General features: G+C 50.0%; 2 protein-coding genes across 2 annotated transcripts; one reads left to right on the top strand and one right to left on the bottom strand.

The window, feature by feature from the left end:
- Window positions 1–87: 87 nt before the first annotated feature.
- On the top strand, window positions 88–846 carry Bola2b (bolA family member 2B). The gene is made up of 3 exons (XM_027404647.2): window positions 88–301; window positions 383–480; window positions 702–846. Exons 1-3 carry the CDS (start codon window positions 239–241, stop codon window positions 799–801), a joined length of 261 nt encoding a protein of 86 aa, XP_027260448.1. The 5' UTR covers window positions 88–238; the 3' UTR covers window positions 802–846.
- A 2,815-nt stretch (window positions 847–3,661) lies between these two features.
- LOC113834559 (coronin-1A) lies at window positions 3,662–7,008 on the bottom strand. The gene is made up of 10 exons (XM_035442214.1): window positions 6,811–7,008; window positions 5,850–5,972; window positions 5,636–5,765; window positions 5,362–5,546; window positions 5,123–5,242; window positions 4,846–4,950; window positions 4,599–4,744; window positions 4,457–4,514; window positions 4,130–4,345; window positions 3,662–3,851 (listed from the first exon to the last, which is right to left on the bottom strand). The coding sequence occupies exons 1-10, from the start codon at window positions 7,006–7,008 to the stop codon at window positions 3,747–3,749; spliced, it is 1,386 nt and encodes a 461-aa protein (XP_035298105.1). The 3' UTR covers window positions 3,662–3,746.
- Window positions 7,009–20,630: the final 13,622 nt, after the last annotated feature.

Here is a 20,630-nt window from a genome sequence, read left to right as displayed (position 1 = left end):
CCGCACCGCCCACTGCCCTCCAGTCCCGCTCGGATTGGCTAACTGCCGGAGCGGAACCTCCCAAGTGTGGCAAATTCAGTGTGCCAGGGGGCGGAAGCGTTGCCTTCGAGACCGCCCCAGGAAGGGCGGGAGTAAGCGGAGTGAAGGAAGTGGCTACAGTGAGGGCGGAAGGCGGGGTGGTGGGACCCGAGGCGAGGTTCTCAGTACGCGGGCCTGTCGACCCCGTCGGGCTCTGGCCATGGAACTCAGCGCCGACTACCTCCGCGAGAAGCTGCAGCGGGACCTGGAGGCAGACCATGTGGTGAGTGCGGGGCCGGGGCCTCGGGCGGCGGGAAAGGACTCCAGGGCGAGCGCCCCATCGTCTGGGTCTTCTGCTGGCTAGGTGGTGGAGGACACGACTCTCAACCGTTGCGCGACCAGCTTCCGAGTCCTGGTGGTGTCGGCTAAGTTCGAGGGAAAGCCACTGCTCCAGAGACACCGGTGAGCCCCAGGAACCCCTCGCCCAGCGCGGCTTCGGGCTCGGGACTGCAGTCCACCCGGGTGGGGACTAACTCACTCCCAAAGCCTCGCGATGTGGCCCATAACCCGTGGGTGCTCCAGCCTTTGTGGTTGGACTTCCCGGAGACATCTCCGATCTCCCTGGTCATGCTCGCTTTGGAGCCCACCACCCCGGTCATTTCCCAATCCCATCTCTCACCCAGGCTGGTGAATGAGTGCTTAGCAGAAGAGCTCCCGCACATCCATGCTTTTGAGCAGAAAACTCTGACCCCAGAGCAGTGGACCCGAGAGCTGCAGAAATGAGAGGGGCCCAGGCCTGAACAGCCATTAAATTGTAAATCAGGTCCATCTGGTGTCGGAGTGCTGTTTGATGATGGCTCTGAGGCTGAGTCAAGAACTTGGCTTTCCCCTGCCTTTCCTCCAGCCATTGTTTTAGCATTGTCCTGTCTTTAGTTTCTGCTAGGGGTGCCTTGTAAGCCTTCTCTGTCTACCCACGTGGTCTCTGTACTGTCACCAAGGTGCCTCAGAAAGTAGGGTGTTCCTGCTCTGCCAGCCCTCCAGGATCAGAAACCCTGAGCCTTTTTCTATCATCTCCCTCTCTCCAGGCTCCTGGAGGTATCAGAGAGAGACAGATAGATACACATGTTATCAGTCTCTTTTCAGGCCTCAGGGGGGGCATGAAGTCAATACCGTTCCTCTTTGTGGATCTTTGGTTTTGTCTTGTTTTGTCTTTTAGACAGGCTCTCAATGTATTTTCCAGGCTGTTCTTAAATTCATGAGCTCAGATGGTCCTCTTGCCTTGTCTTCTGAGCAGCTATGACTGCAGATGTCAATCCCCACACTCCTCTTCACCATATTGTCAAAGCCTGTCTCTGACACTTGGCAGTTATTTACTTTGCCTCCATCTTCTCGTTCTTCCATCAAAGGGACTGGAGTCATAGTAGTCATTTGTCGGGCCTTCTCCGTTCCCAGGGTCATTTCCTTAGTGTTTTAGTTCCTCTGGAGAAGTAGTGATTCAGTCTGCACACACAAGGATCCCAAAAGAGGACACAGGAAACATGCAGAGGGTAGCCTAGCCTGTATCTCTAGAGGAGTAACCCTTCATTGGCCCTCCAGTTTATAGGGGAGATCACATGTCCTGTCAGAGGGTGAAGCACAACTGGGCAGGCAGGACTATTTGTGTACCATTCTCTAGATCCAGATAACTCCATGGCTTGCTAAAGAGGAAAGGGCTGGGGATGGGGTCCCAGGTATTCTCTGAACTGTATGAACTGTGGTGGCCCGGATACTCTCCCGAGCCCCTCTATATCATCCCAGCTCTGCAGTCTCCCATCAGTTAGGCACCAAAAGCTACTCCCATGATGACAATTAGCTAGTTGGCAGAGTGCTTGCCTAGCACACAGGAAGCCCTAAGTTCAATCCTCAGGACCACTGGAACCAGGCATCTAGGAGTCCAGAATAGCACTTGAGAGGTAGAGGCAGAAGTGTTAGGCGTTCAAGACCATCCTGGGCTGTGTGAGACTGCCACAAAACACACAAAAACAAACACCTTACTCCTATTGACCATGCTTAAGAGATCTGTTCTTTCCTGTTTTCCTCAGACGCCAGGTCCTGTGAAACCCACAGGAAATGCTGTGAGGCAGCAGAATGCTAGGAGTAAAAGGGGGTGGTTAAACCATACCTCCAGACTGCCCTTCTGCCAACCATTGCCCTGCTGTGTGTTTCAGTCCAGAGTCAGGCTGTTGGCCTGGTTTCTAAGCTTTGCCCTTATGGGACTTTGTCTTGGTTTTGTCAAGTTGTTTTTGTTTGAGACAGGTCTTTCTATGTAGCCCTGACTGTCCTGGAACTTAAGAGATCTGCCTGCCTCTGCTTCCACAGTGCTAGGGCTAAAGGCATGTGTCACACATGGCTTATTTGTATTTGTGGATTTGGATGTAGTTGCTTGTAGAGGGTGTTAAGTTTCCTGAAGCTGGAGTTGCAGTGGGTTGTGAGCCATCTGATGTGGGTGTTGGGATCCGAATTCTGGGCCTCTAAAAGGGCAGCAAGTGCTCTTAACTGCTTAGCTATGTCTCCAACACAAGCTTTATTTTTATTTATGTGTATGTATGAATATATGCATGTTGGTGTACATGAGTGTGTGTGTGTATATGCCTATACACATGAGTGGAGGCCAGAAGAGGATGTCAGATGTCTTCCGTCACTTCCTACTTATCCCTTTGAGGTAGGCTCTCTCCTTGAACCTGAGTGCTTGCATCTTGTTAAGCTAGAAGCCAGCCAGCCCCACAATCCTGTTTCTGTCCATGTCAGAGCTGGATTTACAGGTTTGTAAGTACACCCATCTTGTTACATGGGTGTTGGGATCTGACTTCCAGTGCTCATGACTGCAGAGCAAACACTAAACCACTTAGTCATCTTTCAGGCCTCCTTTTTTTTCCCCGTCTGTCTGTCTGTCTGTCTGTCATTATTTATCTTATTACAGTTGTTTTTTGAGATAGGCTGTCTCTCCTAGGCTGGCTTTGAACTTCTGATCCACCAGCCATCACCTCTCAAGTGCTGAGATTACAGATGTGGGCCACCACACCTGTTTTATGCTGTGCTGGGGATCAAACCCAGGACCTGGTGCATGCTGCCAGCCAGGCTACATCGCAAAGCCCCATTTCTGGTTTTGTTTTGTTTTTTGAGTCTGTATGTCACTTTATAGCCATTCTCAATTGAATTTCTGGCTTGAAACTGCCAGCAGTCCTACTCAGTCTCCCAAGTGTTTGGATTACATGTGTGAATCATGTCTGACCAGAAGTCTTGTTATTTTTGTTCTTTGACTTTGGTTTGAAAATGTCACCATTTGCTTGTTGGTTTCCCCATAAGCACCAGTGTCAATATAACTGTATATAGTCTGTGCAAGAAAAGCCTTGGGTGAATATGGAAAATCTTGATGATTCAGACCCACTTCAGATGGAGCTAGGAAACAGAGCAGTGTCTCAGCTCCATCCCTGGCTATCTACAGTCCAAGGCCCCATTCATTTGCTACAGTCCATTTAGCAATGACATGTGACAAGTGGCCCACAACCTGAATGGGATAGTGCATTCAGAACCATCAAGGGGGAAGCCTTGGGACCGGTCAGTTCACCATAGACTGAGAGGTACAGAAAATAAAGCCGTTTTATTATTCTCATCTTATTCACCATATGGCCTGAGGGGTAGGGTGGGAGCAGAGTTGAATGTCTACCCCACTGAAGGCTCGGGGTCCTTTACTTGGCCTGAACAGTCTCCTCCAGCCTGTCCATGCGCTTCTGTAGCTCTTGTACCGTGGCCTGCAGATTCCTCATCTCTTCCTCCAGCCTTGATACAACGTCCTAGGGAAGCCAGCACTGCATTAGGCCCAGCGTTTCTGTAGCGTCCTTTCCAAGAACCTCAAGGCTTGGGCCCTTTGGTCCCCAGCAGCTACTACTTGGATCACTGCCCTATAAGCTTGTGACCTGATTTCTAAGGCCTCAGGGTCACCTACTCCTGTCCTCCAAGAATTTCCCGACATTAGGAGTTTGGAAACCTATAAATACCAGACTCTTTCCCTGAGACCCTGAGCATATCCACACAGCCTTTGCCCTAGTCTGTCACTCCCCACCAGCCTCACCGAGCTAGGTGTGCCACTGGCCTCTGGTGTGGCTCTCTTGCGTACACTGTCCAGGCCCCTGTTGACTCTCAGCTCACGGCTCTTTGGGGGCACATAGCCATCCTTGAGGGAGATGAGGAGGGGGCCAGCGTCCCGACCACCCAGCCACTCCTCAGCTGTGAGGGCAGGGTCAGGTCCTGCCGTAGGTGGATACAGGTCCTCCTGGAACAGGTCCGACTGTGGGCAAGGCCAAGGCTGGTCATGAGAGTGTTTATGTTCCTGCCCCTCCCTACAACCCCCGTGGTCAGTTCCTGTCCTAGCGCCCAGGGAGGAGCATAGGAGCATCACCTTTCTAGGCACTGTCATGGCAATGGGCTCACATTTCCGCTCATGAAGCTTATAGAATCTGTGGAAACAGGAAGATGAGTAATACTATACAGCATGAGTGGGTGCTGAAGGTCTGGTCAGAAAGGGGGAGGGGATCATTCACCTGGCAATCTCACACTTATTCACTTCCAGGCCACGTTTGGGCATGTAGCCCATACCACGCTGAGACTCCTTGGAACTGAACATGGAAAGATAGTGCAGGAACGGAGCCTCAGAAGTGATCTCAAAATACCGGATAGAGCTGTCACCCTGTCGGTGGTATGGGCTAGAGTCAGTACCAGCACAGGTCACCAGCCTTTGTGTTCACCACGCCACTTACCCACTTCCCTGCCCCCAGCCCTCCTGAGTACCTTGCCACAGAGGTAAACAATGTTGGTGTCAGGGTCAAAAAAAGGCAGCAAAACTCCGCTGCTGGTGTCCAACTCCTGCAGGGACAGTGGCTCTTCCAGGTGCTTCTGTAGAGACAGGTGGGGGTAGCAATAGGCTGGGCCATGTCATGTCCTCACTGGACAGTAAGTAGGAAAGGACCCACAGTAGCAATGGAAACTCCCCACCTCAGTGATAAGACAGAGACTTAGCCTCCAGCCTTGATTCCCAATCTAAAGGGTTCCCTTTCTCTGCACTCACTGTGTCCCACAGCGCCACCTGCCGCTCGCTCATGCGGCTGAAACCTGTGGTTAGAATCTTTCCTTCTGATACAAACACAGCATGCACTGGCCGAGTTCCCTCATGAGGACGGTCCTTTTCCTGAGAGGAAGGAAATATGGTGGGTCAACTTCTCACAGTCTCACCAAGAGACTAGAACCTAGGTGGGTGCAGGGAGAGCAACATCCAAGGGTCAAGGTTTAGGGTTCATGGCAACTTACAGCCACAATGGTGCCTTTTCGAGGCTCAATGATGCGAACACGCTTGTCACGGCAGGAAGTACAGATGAGACCACCATCCCGACTCCAGTCCACACTGTAGATCGTGTCCGGGTGCACATCTGGGCCGAGTGTCAGCACAGCTGCCCCAGTGCCCACATCCCACACCAGGATCACATTGTCACAACCTGCACAATTGGCCAGCGGTGAACTATGAGCTTTTGCCCTCCTGTCAGGCTCCTAGCTGCCCCCCCCCACACACACACCCTTACAGCACCTGCGCTGAGCAGTACATTCTGGGCTGTGGGGTGCCAGGCCACGATGCCCACCCGCTTGGTGTGTCCCTCCAGGGTGACAACAGGCTCCCGCAGGGGCAGTACCAGGCCTCCGTCAGGGATCTCCCACACCTACAGAAAGGGGCAAATGGCTCGGGTTCAAAAACCAGGTTTTTCCTGAAGACCCCTCCTAGCCACATTCCTACCAAAACTCACCATGACCGTGCAGTCCTCAGAGCCACTGGCAATGACATTGTCATTGTGTGGGCACCAGGCGATGTCTAGCACAGGGGCGGTGTGGCCGCAAACCAGGGGCACATTTTTGTCCACTCGTCCAGTCTGGAGGACACAGCAAGGGTTCTGATGGAGGTGCTTTGACTTCCAGACCCAATCCAACCTCCCCACACCCCTGCAAAGGGACACACAGGAAGGCTGTGGGGTCCCTGGAAGCACTGGGGTGGGGAGGGTTTGACCTCTGTCCCAGTTCCAGGAAGGCTAGCACCAAGCAGCATGAGATCCTGACCCCCTCTATCTTGGTGTCATCTGTGGGTGGCACAGGCCCTGGGCCCAGGACAAGCATGGGGTTAGGGTCCCCAAGAGGAGAGGGTGGGGATCTATGGGATGCACCCTAATCTGTCCCAAGCCTCTGGACAGCAGCAGAGGTTTGGAAATGGCCTCTTCCGAGGGCCAACTGCTTCCTGTGTAGAGAACAGTGCAGGGTGCAGGGCCGAGCTTCACCCGACAACCACTTCCTCTTCTCCTCTGCTTCCATCGGCCCTTTTAAGGTAACAACTCGGGGCCCATCTCCCCTTCCTGTTTCACCCCCTGAGGAGCCCAGGAGTGTACTGGGGCTAAAGGGTAGTACGGGCTTAGAGGGCTTTTGCCTCATCTCCACCTGTGAGCCAGGGCTTACACTTGGTGAGTCCCCGGAGGCTCAGTTCCTTACAAGCCAGACCTGGAGTTCTCGCTCCTGAAAACCCTGGAGCAGCCCTGCCCTGAAACCTGCCCCCACCCCCATTTTGTCCCCAGAGAGCGTAAGGAGCAAATGGCCCTGTCCCATCCTACAGGTAACAGCACTGACCCTCGGAAGGCTTGGTACCAGGTGCCTACTCAGGATCCCACCGCCTCAGTGGACAGCAGAAACCTCCCCAGGAGAGCTGCTGTACCAGAAGCTCACCTTGCCTAGGGGTAGCACCAGGAAGGCCCCTCCCCCACTGGCTTCACAGATCAGAGCCATGAACTTGGGGTTGACAGCACAGAAGCCACTGTCCCAGGTGGTCTGTGAGACGCGCACATCCTCATAGCACTGGTCAGCTTTGGCTGGCTGTCCAAACACGTGTCGGAATTTGCTGGAGCGAACCACCTGCCGGCTCATCCTGAGGGACACAGATTATAAACTTTTCTCAGAGTCAATTCTGGCCAAATGTTGTTATCCCTAGAGCAACCCTTAGCCTGGCTTTTAGGGTTCCCGAATCATGACTGAGGCACTCTGACCTACTCTCCATGACTGACAGCCTGCTTACCCTCCCCAGTTTTTCTTCAGTCAAACTCCCAGACACTTGAAGCCACACCCTCAATCCTGCACCATCAGCCCCTACAACAGAGCCTGATATAGTGTAAGCACCTAGGGGCTGGCTCTTGGCTGAAACAGTGCCTCCTTTCCAATGGTCCTGACACCCTGGAGGCGAGTTCCCTCCTACTGACCTCTTCCAGACCCTACATCCCACACAGCCATACAGCACTTCCTACAGGCAGGGCAGGGATGCTCCTCCCTAGCCTTCCCTCAGGGATGGCACACAGGAAGATGTGTGCCAGCTTGCCTAACAGGGAATGAAGTAGCAGGATGGCTTCCCCAGGTTTCTGGCCACAAGAAGCAGCAATGGCTTGGGTCCCAACATCTCCCCACACCTCTGCCTCTTAACCTCCGCTCAGAAAAAGCAGGTGTTCTGTACCATCTCTGCTTCCTTCAAGGATGGGGATGCCCAACATGACTTCCCTGAGGTCCGCTAAGATGGTTACCCACTGTGGCTGGGCAGCCAGCCAGTGAAGCCCAGGGGCAGCTTGTGTTCTAGATCCCCATCCCTGTGCCCAATCCCTCCACCTCCCTAGTGAAGGAGTCTTAACTGCCCTATGGAAAGCACCCTGCCCAGGGCCTCTCTGCCCACCTCCCCAGCCTCGCCCATCTGCTCTGCCTTGGGGGGGGGGGCTTCTTGCTGGGACTTTAACCCTCACCCACTCGGCTAACCCTAAGGAGGCTCCCAGGTCTACACAGAAAGCAGGTGAAATGCATGAGTGAAGGTCTCCAAGACAAGGGGACATAAGCCCCCCAGTAAGCAGTCTAGATTTGGGAGAAACCCCAACCTAGAGGTGGGGGCAGGAAGATGTGCCCCACCCGGCCTCCTCCCCCACCCAGGTACCAAGCCCGGAAACCACGGAAAGGGGAACTTGCTCTTTTCTTGTTTTGCACTCAACCCCTTCCTGTCTCAAAGCTTGGGGCAGCTACTTGGCTCACCCCACCCTGGCCCCCACCCTCATCGCCCAGAAGCTCCCTCCCAGGGACACAGGTCCCGAGACCAGCTGTGGCCGCTCCCAGCGCGCCCACCTCCATCTTGGTCACGATGGTCCTTTGCCCTCACCTTGGAGCACTCTGGGACCTGCTTGCCGCTTCACACTCCTTGGTCCCGGGCCCTCCCGGCGAGGCTCATGAACAGGTTCCCTGAACCGCAGCCCGGTGGCCCTGACAGCTCGCCCGCCCCCACAGCCCTGCTCCCACGCTGGCGCTGGCGCTGGCCCCACAGGTGGCCCATGGCAGCGGTGCCCAGCCCTTGTGACCAGCCCTCCCCCAGCACCCAATCTCACCTGCTGCGGGGAGCTGAGCGTGACCCCCCCAAGTGGAGGAGGAAGGAGAGGAGGATGGAGGAGCCGCAGGCTGGCCGCCGAAGATGCTCTGTCAAGACAATGAATGAGCAGCGGCCGTGCGCCGGCCTCCTCCCGGTGGCAGCGCCCCCTTTGGGCGGAGCTTCTGGAGGCCCGGCCCTTCTCTCCCTGAGGCGATGCTGAGACCGCTCTGCACGCTGTCAGCTCCAACCCCCGAACAGATGCTGACGCGAATCAGCTCTTCTTTTAATGTCAAAACGCAAAAATATCCAGTTCCTTCATCCCTCCCCCGGCCGCCCGCAGCCTCCTCGAGGTCCTTTTCCTGGTACCGGAGGAAGCTCCCGAAAGGCTGCGACCAGCTTGAGAGCCTTGTCTAAGCCGGACCGCTCTCGTCGCTGCCCCGAAACGGACTCCTTCATGGCCTTGGAGTCAATTTCTCCTCTCTTGAGACACAGGGCTTCAACGGGGACACCCTTGCCCTCTGCTTCACAGGGTTGAGACCCGGAAGCAGCAAAATGATTGGGCAGTACGGAGAGCCTGTTTTGTGCTCTGGGCTGAGAGGACAAATGAGACAGTCTCTCCCCTCTATAGAGCTCTCAGCCTGGGGTCTGCCACAGTTTCAAGGCCACTGAGTACAGACAGAAGTCGGATAGCACACACACCTGTCCCTCAGGGGTGCTATGTTGTCGCAGAAGCAAGGGCTGGGCAAGAAAGGCCTTTGCTAAAGTCACTGTGGCTCTTGGCTGTCACTCCTCTGAGTGACTTTTGGCAGGTCACTTTAATTTCATCTCAGCCGCAATTTTCCCTGTATAATGGTCTTACCCGCCTCATATGGAGAGCTGGACACACATCTACAGAGTGGCAGGTACTAAGTGAAGTTGAGACTTACAGGCAAATGTGGTGGCCGACAGAGGCAGAAGGATCACAGTGACTTCAAGGCCAGCCTGGTCCACACATAAATTCCAAGCCAGGGCTACATATGAGACCCTGTTTCAACAAACCAAAAGTGTGGTTATTTTCATAATTGTCACTTGCCAAAGCTTTGGGCTGGCCTGAGAGGATGAGGAAACACCAGGCATAGCTTTGGAGAGGCAGGGGCCTGAGGCACAGTCTCAGCAAAGTTCAAAGAAGCAGGTGTGCTCATAGATAGTCGCCTGTAATCTGAGCATGCAGGGGGCTGAGGCAGGATGCCAGCCCTGGCTACATAGCAAGACCCTGTCAGAAGAAACCATTCTTCAAGGAAGAAGTTCAAAGAAGTAAGAAGGGCCTGCCTCCAGTTCTGCTGATTAATTGTGTGATATTGGGCAAGAGGCCCAACCTCTCCAACCTCAGTTTCTGTAGGTGAGAAACAAGCCAAGTGTCCTGCCCATCTCACAGTTAACAGGACTCAAATGGAGTGCTCAGTTCCTCGGTACAGGGCTGTATTGTGCTTGAGGGTCTGTGACTGTGGGCAGAGACTATACAGTCTCCAGCTAAAGTGCTAACAGTCGGGGCTGAGAATGTAGCTCAGTTGGCAGAATGCTTGCATAGCATGCATAAAAAAATGATCTCCAGTACCACATTAACTAGGTGTTGGGGCTGGAGAGATGATGGCTGAGTGGTTAAGAGCTCTTGCTGTTCTTGCAGAGGACTTGGGTTCAGTTCCCAGCATTCACATGGTGGCTCACAACCATCTGGAGACCAGGCTGGCCTCCAACTCACATAAATCTGCCTGCCTCTGCCTCCCGAGTGCTGGGATTAAAGGCGTGCACCACCAAAGCCCAGCTGCAGGAGGTTCTTAAGGCCCTCTCTAATCTGCCTACCTCTAAAGAGGTTGTGGAACATGACAGGGCCCAATGACCTGGAGACACCTCACTACTATTTCCTTGTGGCTCCTCACCAAGTGATGTCAACTTGTCTAAAAAATACATAACTTGCTAATTTAATGGAGTAGGAAGACAAATGCATGCCATGCATACTAAATGTGCTCTGGTGTCATCTCACCTTCATGTGAAACAAGCCTCCCTGAGGATAGAACAGATCCACAGGACAGTAGAAAGACAAAAGAGAACAAGACCAGCTCCTGGGGACTATATTCCAGACGCACCCTGGGTCCAGACCCATCCTGGACCCAGCTATACCTGAAGGAAGTACATTCCATTTCTGTGAAACAACAAATACCAACTTCTAAACACGTGACTTTTCTACCGCTGTAATAAGACGCCACGACCAGGGCAACCTACAAAAGAACGTGTTTAATTGGGCTATGGTTTCAGAGGGTTGCAGTCCATGATGGCAGAGCAAAGGCATGGCAGCAGGACCAGCTGAGAGCTCACAGCTTGCTCCTTAAGTAGGAGGCAGATAGAACACTAGGAATGGCACAAGCTTTTTTGAAACCTCAAGCCTATCACCAGTCACACACCTCCAACAAGGCCACCTCCTAATCTTTCCCAAACAGTTCCAACATATGACCCTATGAATACCATTCCCTTTCAAACCACCATCTCTCCCTCCCTCCCTCCCTTCCTCCCTCCCTCTCTTCCTTCCTCCCTCTCCCTCCTTCTTCTCCATTTTGCTATTGCATCCTAGGCTGGCCTCACTCACCTGGTCTTCCAGCTCACCCATTACTGGTGCCTGGTTCATGTCAGTCCATCTCAATGTCACCAAAAACCAGACATCCAAACACTATGTTCATGCTATGAATATTCAGCAACACCTTGGGAGTATTATTGTTAAGAAAATAATAGGGCTAGAGAGATGGCTCAGAGGTTAAGAGCACTGACTATTCTTCCAGAGGTCCTGAGTTCAATTCTCAGCAACCACATGGTGGCTCACAGCCATCTGTAATGAGATCTGGTGCCCTCTTCTGGTGTGCAGGCAGAACGCTGTATACATAGTAAATAAATAAATACTTTTTAAAAATAGAATAATAGCTATAGTAATCTTGAATCCAGTCATGCCCCTAAATATAACTATTGGTTTATAGGAAATAAGATAGATAAAAGAATTGACAAGCCCGTGGTGGTGGCGCGTTCCTTTGATCCCAGCACCAGGGAGGCAGAAGCAGGCGGATCTCTGTGAGTTTGAGGCCAGCCTGGTCTCCAGAGCGAGCTCCAGGATAGGCTCCAAAGCTACACAGAGAAACCCTGTCTCGAAAAAAACAAAATTAAAAAATAAAAAGAAAGAATAGTATGAAGAGGCAATGACATGAATCTCCAATGTGGGAAATTTCATAGGACATACGACCTGACTTTGACAATGGCAGTAAAAGCAAGTGGGGGAAGAGTGGGACATTCTTGTGATCTCAGCACTTGGAAGGCTGAAGCAGGAGCATGGAGAGCTTCAGACCAGCTTGAGTTAAGTTTGCTCCTGTGGCCAAGCAGGCAGCCACTCCATTCTCCGAGTCCAGCAATGCATATTCATTATTTTTCTCATCACTGTGACCAGATACCTGGCAGAAATTGACTTAGTAGAGGAGGGGTTTAGTCTAGCTCACAGTTCAGGGAAATGCAAACTGCCGTGCTGGGTGCAGGGAAGCGGGGTGGAGGTGGGGCCTAGTGGTTGGAATGGGAGGTTGCCAGCCACAGTGTGCTCTCAGCCAGAAAGAAGAAGAGGGCTGAATCCTGCTGCTCAGCTCACTTCTTCCCTTTCCCTTTTCTAGTCAGTCTGGGCCCTCAGCCTAAAGAACAGTGACACACACATTTAGGTGGGACTGTCCTCCTCACTTAAACCTCTTTGGAAACACCAGCACAGACACGCCCAGATATGTGTCTCCCAGGTGATTCCAGATCTAGTTGTGTTGGCAATGAGGATGAGCCATCACACAATGACAGGGTGTCATGAACAAGTGGTCACTCTGGTCACTTGGCACTGTTACTAACCAGGCTTGCTGCACAGGATACTGAGTTCTGAAACAACAGTTTTGCAGAAGAGGTTTTATTCCTAAGGCACCTGTGTGTGGAGATGAGCATGCAAGTCTCAAACCCACCTCCCTGAATATGGCACTGTAGTGTGCGGGGAAAGTGATTCTAGGTTAATCAGGAGTAACCGGTGTAGGTTAGGGATAACAGATTTATTTCAGTGCCCTTTGGGTTTATCCATTCTAGAATAGTGTTGAGATCAGGCTGTGCCATGTTCAAAGTTACTCCATATTGTATAAAACAGTCGTTCTTTTTTGTTTTGTTTTGTTTTGAGACAGGGTTTACCTGTGGCTTTGGAACTAGCTCTTGTAGACCAAACTGGTCTCGAACTCACAAGAGATCCGCCTGCCTCTGCCTCCCAAGTGCTGGGATTAAAGGTGTGCGCCACCAACACCCGACTAAACAGTAGTTCTTTTAGACAGGAATTTGCCTGGAGAGACTCCATTTAACAAGCAGCATTTTTTGTTTTGTTTGTGGGTGTTTTGGGTTTTTTTTTTTTTTTTTTTTGAGATAGGATCTTACTATATAGCCCTGGCAGGTCTGGAACTTGCTATTGTAGACTAGGCTGGTCTGGAACACACAGGGATCTGCCTGCTTCTACCTTCCAAGTGCTGAGTTTAAAGATATGTAACACTACACGTGGCTACAAATAGCTTTGAAGGATGAAGGATGAAGGATGACTGCACCTGGGTGAACATATGAACAGCACGTCTTTCTGGCACCATTCATACAGCATGAACTGATACACGATTTATCCCTGGGAGTAGGTGCGGTGCCACTGTTATAAATTTATTGGGTGAGGGGCTAGAAAGGCTTAGCAGTTAAAAGGACTTGTTGCTCTTACAGATGACCTGGGTTCAGTTCCCAGCACCCACATGGAGGCTCACAACCATCAACAACTCTAGTTCCAGGGCATCTGACACCCTCTTCCGACCTCAGCAGACACTAGGCAAGCACACGGCACACACAGACACACAGACAAAACACTATATACCTGAAACAAAATAATCTACCGCATGTTTTAAATTATCGGGTGAATTGAGACTGTAGAGGAAGATGGGCATAGTAAAACAAGGGAAACCAGATCCAAGAACCTATCAGACACACCAGTTGGAAGAAAAGGTGTAACTCCCTTGCTTGTCCCCCACAAAGTGGCTGCCGCAATTGTGATGGCCCACCAGTCTCTCACTTAACCATCTCAATGTATATTTACTCAGTTAGTATCTGTGTGTCCTGTTTGTTCATCTGGATCTGCCCATCCATCCATCCATCCATCCATCCATCCATCCATCCATCCATCCATACTCGGTCCTGCCCCTTTGCTTATGCAGCTGGACTCTGCCCTACGGCTTCACTCCTACACCTAAGTGTGGCTGGGTGTTTTCTCATCCTGCCCACTAGTTCCCACAGCCGCTTATCAAATAACCATTCAGATGCTAACATTAAATATAATTAGCCAATGGCTGACTAGCTCTCTCAAATAAATTAATTCATTTCTATTTGTCTGTGTATCACCATGTGGCCGTGGCTTACCAGTAATTTTCTGGCATCTTACCCCTTTGGCGGCTACATGGCGTCTCTGTGACTCCACCTTCTTTCTCTCCATCTCTTTGTTTGAATTTCCCGCCTGGCTTTGTTCTGCTTGGCCATTGGTCAGAACAGCTTTATTCATCAGCAAATAAAAGCAACACATATTTGCAGCATGCAGAAGGACCCCCCATATCATCTGTGACCCACAATTAGCAGCTTCCTGTAGGGAGCCGTCCCTGCATTCTCCATTACAAGATGGTGCCTGCATCCGGCAGGCACTGAATGTAAACAAGATTATTGCGCAGGCGCTGCGTAATTTTCCATTCCTTGATCTCTGCCTATTCCGTGGTGTCATATGGCCTGATGAGCTGCAGCCAATCATAGGGTGACACGTCCCAGGCGGCGGCTGCCAGCCTTTATTAGGGGACGGGATTCTTGGCTCGGGGTCTCCGCTCTGGTAAGCTTATGCTCTCCTCTCAAGACGCATTAAAGCTTTACTGCAGAAGGATCCGAATGTCCTGTGTGGTTCTTGCCGGCGAGACAGTCGCGCGGGACAGCTTCCTGGTTCGGGGTCATTATCTTAGCAATACAGGGCCTTTCCCATTCCTATTTCTTTCCCAGATTTCACTTTTGCCTTTGTCTCTTCAATCCTTTGTAAGTGCCCCACAACCTACCTACACACACACACAGAAAATATTCACTGCCTACCTACAAGCATATATGCACTTTGGGATGCATAACATGTGAACTGAGGGCATCTTAGTTTCTTTTTCATCACTGTGATAAAACACCATGACGAAGGAAACTTACAAAAGAAAGCACTGAATCTGTCCTATGGTTTCAGAGGGTTGGAGCCCATGATGGAGGAACAAAGGCGGGGACATCTTCATCCACAACCGTGAAGCAAACAAAGAGGGCACTGGGAACTACAGGAGTGTTTTGAAACCTCAAAGGCTTTCCCTAGTGACACACCTCCTAACAGTTCCCAAACAGGCCCACTAATTGGAAACCAAGGATTCAAAAATACAAGCCTGTGGGGTTCATGCTCATTTAAACCACCACAAAGGGTGAGTACAGCGATTAAATTTGAAGTAAGAAAACCCTTGTTCTGGGCCAGAGAGATGGCTCAGTAGTTAAGAGCAGTGGCTGCTCTTCCAGAGGGACCTGGGTTTAATTCCCAGCACCCACATAGTGGCTCACTACTGTCTATAACTCCAGTTTCGAGCCAGGCTTGGTAGAGAACTCCTTTAATCTCAGAATTTGGGAGGCAGATACAAGCAGATCTCTGTGAGTTCAAAGCCAACCTGGTCTACATACTGAGTTCCAGGACAACCAGGGCTACAGAAAGAGACCATGTTTCAAAACAAAACAAAACAAAAAGAGAAGGAAACTCCAGTTCCAGGGGATCCAACGCCCTCTTCTGGCCTCCATGGACAATGCACACATGTTGCTCACAAATATAAATGCAGGCAAAATGCCATGCACATAAAATAAAAATAAATGAAACTTTAAAAAGGAAAAGAGCCTGTTTGCTTCAGTCAGGGTTACCAAGGAAATGCAGGATTATCTAACAAATTGCTGCCATTGACACAACCCTTCTTTGAGAGCTTATTGTTATTCAATAAATTCTGACATTATGGAAAAACACAGACCTTCTCTTTCCCTCCCCCTCCCTCAGCCCTTCCCACGATCCCCCACTCTCTTCTTTCTTTTTGAGACAGGATCTCACCATGTAATTCTGGTTTGTCTGGAACTCGATCTGTAAACCAAGCTGACCTCAAACTTACAGAGCTCCACCTGCCTCAGCTTCCCAAATGCTGGGGTTAAAGGTGTGTGGCACTGCCCCCAGCCTATCTATGTTTCTGACATAGTGTGCTCATTCCAAATAAAAGGTTTTTTTTGTTTTTTTTTTTTAAATAGGCTTGTGAGATGGCTCAGTGGGTAAAGACACTTAACTGGCTACCTAGCCTGACCACCTGAGTGTGTGTGAGCCCTGAAACCTACATGGTAGAAAGATAGAAGTGATTCCTGAAAATTGCCTTCTAACATCTGTACATATGCTGTCACACACACACACACACACACACACACACACAGAGAGAGAGAGAGAGAGAGAGAGAGAGAGAGAGAGAGAGAGAGAGAGCTTAAAGGCTGGGGGTGTAATTCGGGTCCCTAGAACCGCAGGGGGGAAAGAGTGAAGCAAACATGCTGGGTGTGGTGGTTGGTGTACATCTATAATTCCAGCACTTGAGGGGCCCAGGCAGGAGAAGAATCCAGAGCCAGCCTGAGCTACATAGCTAGAACCTGTCAAAAGAAAGGAAAGAAGAAAAGAAAAAAGAAAAACTTAGTAAGTGTCCCATGTGTCAGGAGACCCTGTAGCCCAAACCACTTCCTGTCTTCCCCGCACTGTTCACACTCAAGGTTTATGACCGGCCGGCTTGCTTTTGCATTGTTTTCACTTCCTCGTCACCTCCTTTCTTCTTGCTTGAGCCTTCTGCCTCTGTCATGCCACATGGACCCAGCCTGCACAAGGCCATCCGTAATCCTGTGACCACCACATGAAACACTTTGTTTTCTCTGTGGTTTGGGGAACAAAACTGTGTGTGCTGGGCAGGTGTTCCATTGGGCTCCCTCACTAACCCTCCCCACTGTCTTCCTTCCCTCGATACCATATATGGCACCTTCTGTAGACCACTGTCCTTTCTTGTGGTACTCAGCACCCCATACTATTTCGTCCATGCCTGTAGCCTCAATTACCACCTTTGGTCGGCCACCTCCAGCCTTCGTCTTATGACTCAAACCCCCTGCCCCCACCCCAGCCCTGTGACTCTGACTTGTATATCCCAGTAGCACCTCAGTTTGCTTCCACCTCGGGGAGAAGGAAGTCTTGACCTTGAATCTCTTCCCTGTCTCTCCATCTCTATCAAGGCTACCTGAGTGGAGTTGCTGTTCCGTTACCGTAGGCCCTGACCAGTCTGTTGGCCACCTTCCCTTCCTATGACATAGCCCATTACAACGTTGCTAGAACCACTTCCTAAGAGGAAATCTAGCTGTGTTTGACTGTTTATACATGTTGTTTTCAACTGGGTCTCTATACAGCCTAGACAAGCTTCAAGTTCATGATCCCCCTGCCTCAGCGTCTCAAGTTTTAACCTCAGGTATGTGCTACCAAGCCAGGTTTTTTACTTATGCCTACATTGGGAAACTCCATCACCCTAAGCCATGTTCTGTTCCTGCTCTGAGCATAATATTTTTTGAGCATAATATTTACTCTTCTCTTGTATTTGAAGTACTCTTCAAAGACATCTGGGCCTGAGATTCTTTTTCCACAGCCCTTAAACACTATACAAACTGCCATCAGCCACTGTACAGGGGTTCTCCTCTCTGTCACGTCTCCAGAGGGCTGCCCATTCTCTTGGGTTCTGCTTCTTTTCAACCTACAAAGGGCCTCCACTAATTTGACATGCATTGGCTCATCACAGTTTGATACACAAGGCTGGGCTTGACACTTGTCTGAAGATTTGGCAGTTTCATGAATCCCACCATGGCTGAGGGCCTTCTTCAACCATGTGAAGCAGTATTGGCTGAGCAATCAGACCTCCAGCAGCAAGGCCTCCCTCAGGCACTGCAGTGGGGTGTGGTGTGTTTTGGGTGAAGCTAAATTTTCAGTGAACCCAAGTTTCTGCCTCATCGACTCCACCATGTCAGGGGGAAAGGTGAAAATAAAGTACATGCTGGGGAAAGTAAAATAAATCTTTAAGGTTCTAAAGAAGTCCAACTTGGACCAAACTAGACTCCTTTAATATAGGTGACAATGGTGTGACTGGGACAATATATGAGGCCACTGGCAGTGGGTCCAAGATCTAACACTAATGCACAAACTGACTTAGTGGAGCCCATTCTCTATGGAGAGATACCTTGCTCAGCCTAGGCACGGGGCAGGGGTGGGGGTGCCTTGGTCCTGCCTCAATGAGATGATGGGACAGACTTGTAGACTTCCTAGGGGAGGGTCTTACCCTCTCTAAGGAGCAGATGGGAAGTAGGGGGGAGTAGGAGAAGGGGGAGGAGAGGAGGAAGAGGGAACTGGGATTGAAATGTAAAAAAATAAATTAATTTTTAAAAATGTTTTAAAAAAAAGTCCAGCTTGTTTATTTTTTCTTCTGTTGTGCCCTTGATGACATATGGGAGAAGACATAGTCAAATTGGAGGCTGTAAAGACTTATCCCTAAGTTTTCTTTGAAGAGTTTTACCACTTTAGCTTTTATATTTGGAGTTTCATCTATTTAGTTGGCTTTTGTATATGGCATAAAGTCACAACTCCAAATTCATTGTTTAGTGTGTGTGTGTGTGTGTGTGTGTGTGTGTGTGTGTGTGTGTTGTCCATGAATATTCTAGCACCATCTATTCAAAGGCTGTTGGTTCTTCCATTGAATTATCTTGGTGTCTTTGTCCAAAATCAATTAAATTTAGTACTGTGGGTTTCTTCCTGAACTATTTATTCTATTCCATCGATCTATGGAACTACTCTTTTTGTTTGTGTTGTTTTTCAAATAAGTTCTTACTATCTAGTCCTGGCAAGCCTGGAACTCACTATGCTGACCAAGCCTTGAACTCACAGCAATCTACCTACCCTCTGCTTCCTGGGGGCTTGGATCAACGGTGTCTATGACTATACCAAGCTTGTGAATCCATTCTCATCAGTGCCACCAGGCATTGATTTCTGTGGCTAGGTCATTGAGTTAAAAGATGAGAAGCATAGTATGCCAACTTTATTCCTTTTCAAGATTAATTTGGTGGCCTGGTCATGGCAGCTCACATCTGTAATCCCAGCACTCATGAAGTAGAGGCATGGTTTTGAGGCCAGCCTGGACTACAGAGTAAAGCCATATCTCAAGAAAAAAGCAGAAGGAGATGGGGCTGGAGGGAAGGCTCAGTGGTTAAGAGCACTGGCTGCTCTTGCAGAGAGAGGACCTGGGTTTGGTTCCCAGCACCCACATGGTGGTTCATAATTGCCTACAACCCCAGTTCCATGGGATCTGACACCCCCTTCTGGTCTCTTGCAGCATGAGGCAGACTTGAGTGCACACACATCCATGCATGCACTCATACACATAAGACATACATACTTTTTTTTCTTTTTTGTTTGTTTTTTTAATTTTATTTATTTATTATGTATACAACATTCTGCTTCCATGTGTATCTGCACACCACAAGAGGGTACCAGGTCTCATAACGGATGGTTGTGGGCCACCATGAGGTTGCTGGGAATTGAACTCCGGACCTCTGGAAGAGCAGTCAGTGCTCTTAACCTCTGAGCCATCGCTCAAGCCCCATAGATACTTTTTTTTTTTAAGAAGGAGGAAAAGAAAGGAATTTGGGGAGAGATCTACAGGGAAAGTGCTCACCAGGCAAATATGAGGCCTGAGTTCAGATCCCTAGAATTTACGGAAAGCAGGAGGCGAGCATGGTCTGTAATCCCAGAGCTCAGACAGCAAGATGGGAGGCACAGACAAGAGAATCCTGGCATCTGCTGAGAGGAACAAGAGACAAGAAGGTGGAAAGCAGAGACCAACACCCAAGTTGTCCTCTGACTCTACTACACCCATACCACAGCATAGCACGAGCATGCTTGCATACATACACACACATACATCATAAACAACGGATTTTTTTTTCTCAGACAGGGTTTCTCTGTGTAACAGAGCCCCAGTTGTCCTGAAACTCACTCTGTAGACAAGGCTGGGCTCAAACTCACAGAGATATGCCTACCTCTGCCCCCCAAGTGCTGGGATTAAGGGTGTCCACCACCATGTCTGGCTCAGATTTTCTGTTTGTTTTGGTTTTGTTTAAAAAGAGCCTAGCATGTTGACCCTGTTAGCTACTTTCTGTTGCCGTGATCCAGGATCAAAAACAAATTATAGAAGAGATTTCTTTGAGTTGTGGTTTGGGGGATTAGAGCTCACCGTGGCAGGGAGGCAAAGGGCAAGCAGCGGGGGTGTTGGCAGGTGCAGACATCTCTCACTGCAGGCGTGAAATGACAGTGAACAGAGATGTGGAGTGAGACTATAAACACCCAAAGCTCACCCCCAGTGATACACTTCCTGCAGCAACATTCCTCCACAAACGCCCCAGACAGCATCACCAGCTGGAGACCAAGGGTTCAAACAGTGGAGGCTATGGGGACACCCTCACTCAAACTATCACAGTGGCCCATGCCTTTAATCTTACCCTAGGAGGGATGGGCAGATTTTCATGGGTTCGAGGCCACCTTGGTCTTTATAGAGAGTTTCAAGCCAACCAGGACTATGTATTGAGATGTCTCAAAATAAGTCAAATAAAAGAAAAGAAAGAAAAATATGAGGGAGAAAATAAAATAGGGTTATGATGGAGTGAGTTAGATGGTTCAGTGGGTACAAACAATTTATGTGAAAGTCTGATAACCTGAGTTTAGTTTGTAAAACCCTCATTGCAATGAACGATGACTCGGAAGCTGTCCAATTCCTGAAAGATGTCTTCTGACTTTCTCCTGTGTTGCTCCCCAAACACAGACACACACACACACACACACACACACACACACACACAGAGGCACGTACACATATACACACATGTACACACACACATGCACACTAGACAAAAACTTAAAAAAAATAGAAGTTATGCCAGGCAGTGGTGGTACACATCTTACTCT

The sequence above is a fragment of the Cricetulus griseus genome, chromosome 3, assembly GCF_003668045.3.
Source record: "Cricetulus griseus strain 17A/GY chromosome 3, alternate assembly CriGri-PICRH-1.0, whole genome shotgun sequence".
NCBI lineage: Eukaryota > Metazoa > Chordata > Mammalia > Rodentia > Cricetidae > Cricetulus > Cricetulus griseus.
Note: the sequence above shows the minus strand (reverse complement) of the source record. Positions and strands in the feature narration are given on the sequence as shown.